The sequence below is a fragment of the Tenrec ecaudatus genome, chromosome 4, assembly GCF_050624435.1.
Source record: "Tenrec ecaudatus isolate mTenEca1 chromosome 4, mTenEca1.hap1, whole genome shotgun sequence".
Classification (NCBI taxonomy): domain Eukaryota; kingdom Metazoa; phylum Chordata; class Mammalia; order Afrosoricida; family Tenrecidae; genus Tenrec; species Tenrec ecaudatus.
In genome coordinates, this window is record NC_134533.1 from 22,368,349 (window position 1) to 22,377,756 (window position 9,408).

Sequence of the window (9,408 nt, forward strand, 5' to 3'; positions counted from 1 at the left end):
AATGGCCAAATGGGACATCAAATGACAAGGTACACATTTCAATCCAGACATCTACAGGAATCCACCCTACAATGCACTCTGACTGATAGCAAGGAGATTCACAAGCCCAGTCCATTGTCAGGGAGTCCTCGCCAGAAGCTTGATCCTCATGGAGGCCCTGCAAATGGATTTTGACCTTCCACTATCATCCATATGATTCTGCACAAGTGGATGATCAGAATTCAAATTCTAATACTCTTCCATCCTCCAGATTTGGATCTTATTATTTACAGTCCTTGGATCACACAGGCTGGTGTGCTTCTTCCACGTAGACTTACCTGGTGGCTCATTTAGATGGTTGGTTGTGTTAACACAAGTCTTTAATACCTCAGATGCTATGATTTCTGATAGACAGTGCCCACAAATTATTAAGGGAAAGCACTTTATTATATTTTATGCTTTTCAGGGATTGAGAAGGAAGGGGAGGGGAGAGTACATTTTTTGCAGTACTTCATAAAAATAACGTGCACTCCTTTTTGAAAATCCCATGTATACATCATTCTCCCAAATAAAAATATCATCATCTAGTCTCGTATATGTTCCATATTTACTGTATGTAGCAATAAAACTTCACGTTTATCTTAATTAATTATATTTCTGCCAACAGTAAAAAGTATATTATCCTAAATTTCTGTCTTGATAATTAGAAACTCATGATTCATTCGATTTTATGTTTAAATTGTAAATGTGGAAGGAGATCTAATTCAGAGCACAACTCTGCATACATGGTAAAAGACCCACTGCATGCAAAATAGGGAGCTAGCAAATGTTGTGAACATTTCACAGGACATCACACCATTTACATGACTACCACTTAAGGTGAACAGCTGAGAAGACTGAGAGTAAATTAAAAGACTTTGTTGAGCCAGGTAACACACGCAAGGCCACAATTAATAAGACATTTTTTACCAGGCAAGGTTATTGAATATAGAGTGATGGATATTTATAGCTTTTGACAGCTTGGTGGGTGTTCAAAAGAATTGCCACACATTTTGAAAGAAAAATGAAATCTCGCTCTGCACCTCTGTCTTTATCAGACATGCCTGTGCATTCATCTGACGGACAGGAAGAATGAGTTACACACCACAGCTGATAGTGTTACAGCACTTCTGAAAGTTTATATCTCACTCACAGCTGACTTTTGTGTTCCTAAACCTATGACTATTCATGCTAATGGACAAGCACAATTTCCAAAATAATAAGCGCTGATGAAATGTGCCACCAAATGAGAAAGTCAAGCTTACAATGGGACTCTCCGAGACAGAGGGGGAGTTTGGAAGCCAGCCATAAATTTATGATAACACCTGACTCTTATTGAGATGTTTTTCAATTATTACTACTGTGTGATGAACAAAAAACAAATCTCTTCTCTTCTTCTTTATAACTCTCAATTACAGGGACCAGGACTAAAGAGACGATAGCATATGTGGCAATTGAATAAAATATGATCATTCACAAATACTGTGCTCTATTCGGATGGGCCCCATCCTCCCTACTCAAGCTGAAGTCCTTACCAGAATGAACAATGTTACGGAATTCGTGCTGCTGGGTCTGACTCAGAATCCAGAACTTCAGAAACTCTTGTTTCCCATGTGTTTAATCACCTATTTGGTGACGCTGGCAGGAAACCTGCTCATCTCAGTCACTATCTTCATCAGCCCAGCCTTAGGTTCTCCCATGTACTTTTTTCTGTCCTGCTTGTCCATTATCGATGGCTTCTACTCTTCCTCCATAGCCCCAAAGATGATCTTTGACTTAATCGCTGAGAAAAACACCATCTCCTTCCAGGGCTGCATGACTCAGCTCTTTGCGGAGCATTTCTTTGCTGCAGCTGAGATCATCTTGTTAATTGCAATGGCCTGTGACCGCTATGTGGCCATCTGTAAGCCCCTGCACTACACGACCATCATGAGTAGACCCCTGTGTAATTTCCTGGTGGGAATGGCGGGGGTTTTGGGGTTTATTCATGGAGGGATCCAGCTTCTGTTTGTGGTCCAGTTACCATTTTGTGGTCCCAATATCATTAACCATTTCATGTGTGATTTAATACCACTCCTAGAGCTAGCCTGCACCGACACTCACATTTTGGGGCCCCTGGTTGCTGGGAATAGTGGGTCGCTGTGTTTAATCTCTTTTTCCATACTGGTTGCTTCCTATGTCGTCATCCTGTGCTCCCTTCGGAGCTACAGCTCTGAAGGGCGCCGCAAAGCCCTCTCCACATGTGCCTCTCATGTCACTGTTGTTATCTTATTCTTCGTTCCTTGTACATTCCTGTACCTAAGGCCCATGACCTCCTTCCCTGCTGACAAAGGAGTGGCTGTGTTGTTTACCCTAATCACTCCGATGTTAAACCCGCTAATCTATACCCTAAGAAATGCAGAAGTGAAAAATGCCATGAGGAAACTCTGGGGTCAAATCATGAAAAGCAGTGATAAATAAATCTTGTGGGTGATGTATTTAAACAAATCGTTTTTAGACCATCTGAATCAATGTTCTATAGCAGCCCATGTATTATGGGCAGGGCTAATATAGCTACCAGACACACTACTAGAGTGCTCAATACTTTTCCAGGTCCAAATATTTCAATGGTAAAGGTATCTATGGAAGAAAAAGTATGTAGTGTAGGGTCTACAGACATGATAATGTGGCATTGATTATATGTAAAATGCATCCATTCAAATATTCTTGAATAATTTTATACCTACTACTAGGAGAGTGTTTTATTTTTAAACAGAAAATATAGTTTGCATGGAAGGAGTTGAAAATAGATTGTAGAGAGTCTTCAACAAGCTCTTTCATCAAAATATATGTTTTTATTTTATTTCCTTGCCTGAATTTGAGAGACATATGTGTTTCCCACAACAGAAGAAGATTATGTCTTGGACAGCATAATCCCAAGAAGGACATATTTGTATGCAAAAATACTTTTCAAAATGTTTGCTATTACATGAGCTACCACCCTCTATGGCTTTGTTCAGCCTATGTGTTGTTATGATGTTGGAATCTGGGCCACCAGTACTTCACACACCTACAGGGTCACCGTGATGGCGAGGTTTCAAAGAAACTTCTAGGTTAAGACAAACAATGACAGAAAGCCTGCTATTCGAATTCCAAAAATCAGTCAATGAAAACGCTGTATCACAACAGAATATTGGTTGATATAATGCTGGAAGATATACCCCCGCCCCACCACCAATTGAACAGAAAGCTCTCCAAACTTTGCAAAGTGGTCAGAACAATCAACGTGAGCTCAACAACACACATGAAGATGGTACAGCACCAGGCAAGGATTGCCTCTGTTGTCCATGGGATCCCCATCAATCAGAGACACCCTCGCAGTAATGACAAGGACAATTCACAAGGATTCTGAAAACACCCATCGCCTGGCCTCCGGGAACTGGGGGGAGGGCCCATCACTAATGGACAACTCTGGGATTAAAATGGTCTGTAACATTTCTGCACACACAAATGAGCATAATAGAAAGAAGGACTATAAAATGCTTTAAGCTGACTTAATTTTAAAAGTCCACTTGCTAATGGTGGATCCTGTCCTGTTCTGGTGCTCTGCAAGCATGAGAAGGTTATGGCCAGGGTCCGGGTCCAAGAGACCTATCTATACAGAGTTTGGGTTTGCTAAACAAAAATCAGAAAGTTGTTTGCAGAAGGAAATTGATAACCAGACATTCAACAATCACATGATACTGGAATGTCTCATGGTCTTGGGGCTTTGGGTTGAGTCCGATCTCAGAGCTCATACCTTTTACAAACAGGTTCTTTGTAAACAGCAGACTTGTGGAGCTGTGAAGTCTAGATGATCCTTCACACGTAACCAAACCTCCTGAGTCGTCTTGAAACAGAACTTTAGCTTAACTCGTGAAAAAGGTCTGCCTTTAGCATTCTACTCTTAAGAGCTATCTGTAAAGGACCAAGTTGACAGCAGTAACTTGAAAGATCAGATAGGAAGTTGAAGGGCAATGAATTTGTTAGTGAGGATGTGCAGGGAACCACTCATAGGAGGAATGTGAGAACGTTGCACTCACAATTGAAGAATGTAATCAATGTCTATATAGCACGTGTAGAAACTGTTGGATTGGTGTATGTTTTGTTTTGTTTTGCATATTCTCAGCAACAATAAAATCATATCCAAAACAGACGCTTTGCCATAATTCCCTATAAACATCTAGCTTCATATGTATAAGCAATTTTAAGCTTTAAAAAATTGAATTTACCTTTTGAAACTCTAGTTGTAATTCCTAAGAAGAAATCAATGTGAAACAATATTTGTTGTATGATTCTCCAATAAAATGATTTTAAAGAAACAAACAATATTTCTTAAATGTTTTTTAAACAGTAAAAATGATGGTGGTGGTGGTGACAGTAATGAATATTTATTGAGAATTTTTTCTGATTAAAATTCTGACCTTAGTATTTATCTGGATGGGAGATGGGGAATGCTGGCATTTTGTCCTTAGTTGATTTATTTAGTCTTCTAAATGCAACCAACATCTGTCTCAAATATTTCATTGTTTTGAAATATTTCATTATTTGAAGATAACAGTGCCCCTAATATTAGGAGGGTGTGTCCACAGTAAAATACTAATGTTATGAGACTACTCCCCAACCTGTCGAGCCCTGTATAAGATTGTAAATCTACAATTTGCCCAAGAAGCCTACATTTCAGATATGAGATGCTGTCACAAGATGTTGGACCAAATAATATTGCCATAATTAACCTGTACTTCCCTTCATGATACCTTATCTCTTTTGAGTTCTTTATTGCAAGGAAAGTAACTCATCTGAGTTCGCCCGTATTGGTTATGACCAGACCTGCTCACCTGAACATGCACAGAAAAGACAGTCAAAATCTTCAGGTCACCCTGGAACAAAAATACTTTGGTCCAGGAACCAAAGCACTAGAAAGATGCCATCAGATCAAGTCAAAAGGGAGACACCAGACAGTGCAAGACAAGAAAAAATAAAAATAATTTATAATTATCAAGAGGTCATGAGGGAGAAGGGGCAGGGAAAATGAGGAACTGATACCAATTGCTCAAATTGAAAGAAAATGCTTTGAAAATGACGATGGCAGCATATGTACAAATGTGCTGACACAATGGATGGAATTTGGGATTGTGATAAGAGATGGAAGAGCCAACAATAAAAATATTTTTAAATGAGGGGTTCAGGTAGCCATATCCTGTCAAGAATCATAAACCCACCCTAATGTATACTCATGACCACATCTATGAAATCTGTTACAAAGTCATAAAGCCCTAAATGTACACATGGTACACATGTATAAAACTGTACATCTAATTTTTTCTGGACCTTGCCTTGGTGACTCTGGTCCTGGCTTTTTCCTTCTAGATCATCCAAAGGAAAGCTTTCCCTTTTCATTCCCATCCAATCTGTCTTTGTTTCTCAGTCTCCATGAATGAGACCTGTGCTGGTAGCAAATAGAAATCATTATAAACCCTTTGACTTAGCTTCTGTGGACAGTGCTGTGTATTCCTGTCACATTCAATTCTCAAAACAGTTCTATGAATTTGATACTTTAATTATTCCCATTCTTCACATTAGAACACCAGTGGTTTGAAAGAAAGCAGACATCCTCCTCAGTCTCTCCTTCTCCCCAGTAGATGATCAAACATAGGATGGCGTGCTTTCTTCTGTATACCTCCTGTGCAAATGTGTAGAACCTGAGAAACTATATTTTTTCAACAATCAGGTAACAATGCACTGTCTTCACTGTGCCTAGATTTAACACTCAAGCTTCAGTGATTTTTTAAGATCATTTTAGGGGGAGCTGTTACTACTCTTATATTAATCCATATATCAACTGTATCGAGCGTATTTGTTCATATGTTGCTATCGTTCTATTATAGACATTTACTTTCTATTTGAGCCCTTAATATCAACTCCTCTTTTCCGTCCCTCCCCAACCCTCACCCTGAAGACCCTTGATAAATTATGTTGTGGCCACATTCACGAACTGCTTTGCTATTATGTCATTTGGAAAGCTTTAGGATGAAGACTGAAACCCATGGATGGAACAGGTGTTATTACATATGTACATATGTCACTTCATTGATAACATGTCTGTTCTCTGGGTCAAAGCATTAGCTGTAACTGTCATACAATGTTTAACTCCTCCAATAAGGACCAACTGTCACAATAGAGTAATATTAAAAGTCATTCATATGAAACATAAAGTAGCAACTCTAATAATTGTTACTTTCCAGCAGACAGTTATAAGAAATGCAATAGGAACTCCCCAGAATAATGCAGGTGATAGGAGAATGGCGCATCTGGAAAACTAGTAAATACCTTATACTTCCGTTAAGATTATGTCCCTGGATTGGGGTGCTTCTGTCACTAGAAAGGCTTTTTGGGTTTCCGCGTGTGGTAATAATATTTCCAGATTATGTGCTACAAAAGTTGTGGTGCTGTGTGGCTAGGAAAGTCTCCTGCACAATGGAAACATTACAGGTCATTATTAAGACATACGTAGCACTGCTTGAGACAGGGAGTTTCACAAAAGATGTCTGACATCCAAGCGTGGGTCTATTGGACAAAGGAAATCTGCAAAGTTTGACCAGACAACCTGGTTTAGATCATTTGGTCACTCTATTTATGTGGCAACCCCCTTTCCTCAAGCCTTATGTTCTTTAGGACCATGAAATTTATGAGATATTAAATTATGCCAAAATGCCCATCTTTGTTTGCTCCTCGCTCAAATTTTAGTTCCGTAATAAAGAGCCAAGAGCCTCCAGGAGAGGGACTGACACCATGACTGCCACAAAGGGCTCCAATGTAGCAATGAGTGTGCAAATGGCCCAACCAGGCAGTGTGTCATTCTGCTGTGTGTGGCATCGCTATGAATGAGCGCTGAGTCAACAGCACGTGACAACGACATGGTAGCCGCGAGGATCCTCGTGTCTACACTTCTGATAAGTAATAAGTGAACCACCGCTTTTCTTTCAGTTTGTTGCATTGTCATAGTGCGGTCGCTTGTGTGTTGCTGAGATACTAGAAGCTATGTCACTGGTATTTCAAATGCCATCACAGTCACCCAAAATGAACCGACATAAACAGAGTGTCCAGACGAACAAAAGACTGCGCTGCTAGATTAACAAGGGATGGTCGGGCCACTTCTAAGGAGTTCACAAATGAAATGCATCTGATTATCAGCAGGACATTGTCAGATAAAAAGGAGAAGGTGAAGCACTTATGTTGGGAGGCACTCAAAATATGAGTGAGGAAGAGCTGCCTTCTCAAAGCCAAATCTCCTATAACGAAATGGGTAGAGTACTAACACCTTGAGGACCTTCATTTGCCAGTGGGGCATGTCTCCACATGAGAAAGAAACAGCTGCAAACATCTACTGATACTCAGAACTTGAAACATACAAAGTATGAATCTAGGAAAACTGGAAATCATCAAATGTGAAATGGAATGCATAAAAACAGATATTTTAGGTATCATGTAACTGAAGTGGACTGGTTTTTACCGATTTTGAATCAGAGTCGTATCGTTTATTAAACCAGGAATGTTGCTTTGAAGACTAATGTGTGTCTGACCCCATCTGCGGAATTTTCAATTATGCCGCATGCATTTGAAAGTTAAGCATTGGCTAAGGAAAGCCAAAGAAGAACTCATGAATTTTAAAATGTTGTACTGATGAAGAATATTGAAAGTGTCATGGATGTCAACAGACCAAACACATTTTCTTGTTTATTGATGGTTTGAGAATTCTGACCTTGCATTTAGCACCCCACAGGTAAGCACTCCACTGTCTGGGTGCTTCAACACCACACTGTCCTCTCACTTATATGCGTCTAGATTTCAATCCTTCCTCTGACATTTATTGTTGGTGGCACCGTCAGCAATGACAACCTTTCAAAGGCTCTCTTCCTTATCAGGAAAGGTGAGAGCAGTGCTAACTACCCAGGAGTCTCTGGATGGCACAAATACTTAAGCACTCGGGTACTAACTAAAGCTAGATCGCAGGAATCCAGAAGTGCTTTGGAAGAAAGACTAAGTGATCTATTGACCAAAGCAAAAATCAGCCAATGAAATTCTTGTGGAACTTAATGGAATAGTTCTAATATGCATGACATTCCCATGAGTTGGAACCTACTCAGTAGCAATCGCATCCCCACCCGCTTGAGTCACAAAAAAGAGTAAATGCACCTATGATTGTGAAGCGTGTATGCTGAGCCTGGCATGTGGTTAATTTTCAGTAAATGTCATGTCAGAGTGAGGGTCATTATCAACACCAGGGACAACAAAATATTCCTGTGGCTTAAAGAAGCAAGAATTTCAATGTATTTGTGCTGAAGTAGTAGGTATCGATGCGGGTATAAGTTTACTATAAATGATAATTTAATATTAATACTCATCCAGATCACAAGACGTTAGAGAATATATGATCAATACTGAATGATATACATGCAATCAAATAATGAATGTTTACACCCAAAAATTCAGGAGAAAGACAGGGTTTTCTACTCCCATAAAGAGGTAGTCTCAGAAATTCATAGAAGCAGTTCGACTCTGTCCTATAAGGTAGCTATAAGTCGGCATGGATTCAACGGCAGTGAGTTTTTATGCCCATATTGGTTCCATTGGGTAGATTTCTGTTTTCTTTGTGTTGGTGTATAATCTGAACTGCAGGCAGTATCTGCAGGCAGTAACTGCTAGTCAACAGTAAGTCCTTGATTCTCTTCAGTTTTAGCAAACAAGGTTATATCACCAACAGATTATTGACATTCATTATAGTGTCATGCATATAAATATATATGTTGATATTATTAGCTAACCAGAAGCCCTGGTGGTGTGGTGGTTACACGGAGTTGAACCACATGGTTGGCATTCGAAACCACCAGAGCTCCGACAGATAGAGACTGGGCTTTCCACTCCTGTAAACAGTTATAGCCTCAAAAGCCCACACGGGGTCGCTATGAGTCAGCGTTGACTCAATCGTAGCAGGAGTTATTATTAGCTATATTTGAGTCTGCCCTTCACTCATAAAAGCCTCATACACGATAACATCAATCTATTGTGCTTGATAGGGTTTTCATGGGATGATTTGCAGAAGAGTTCCCTAGTTTCTCTCATTTCTTTCTAGTTCATCTCCTTCTAGAAGCTCTACTGAAAATTGTGCAAGGATCATAGCAACATGCAAAGCTCCAGTGACCAAAAAATGATGGCTGCAAATCCAATACATTTGTCAGGAATTGAACCTGGCTTTCGCATTTGGAAGGTGAGAATTCTACCACCTAACCAACACTATCCTCCATAATTATATATAATATGAACATATTATATAGCATATGATCATGCATAATATGTATTAAATTCTATATA

General features: G+C 39.6%; 1 protein-coding gene across 1 annotated transcript; it reads left to right on the forward strand.

Moving 5' to 3' along the window:
- Window positions 1-1,515: 1,515 nt before the first annotated feature.
- On the forward strand, window positions 1,516-2,478 carry LOC142446572 (olfactory receptor 4C45-like). Its single transcript, XM_075548321.1, has one exon. It carries the CDS (start codon window positions 1,516-1,518, stop codon window positions 2,476-2,478), a length of 963 nt encoding a protein of 320 aa, XP_075404436.1.
- Window positions 2,479-9,408: the final 6,930 nt, after the last annotated feature.

Coding starts and splice junctions, on each gene's coding strand:
- LOC142446572 (XM_075548321.1), top strand. CDS start 1,516: ATGGGCCCCATCCTCCCTACTCAAGCTGAAGTCCTTACCAGAATGAAC.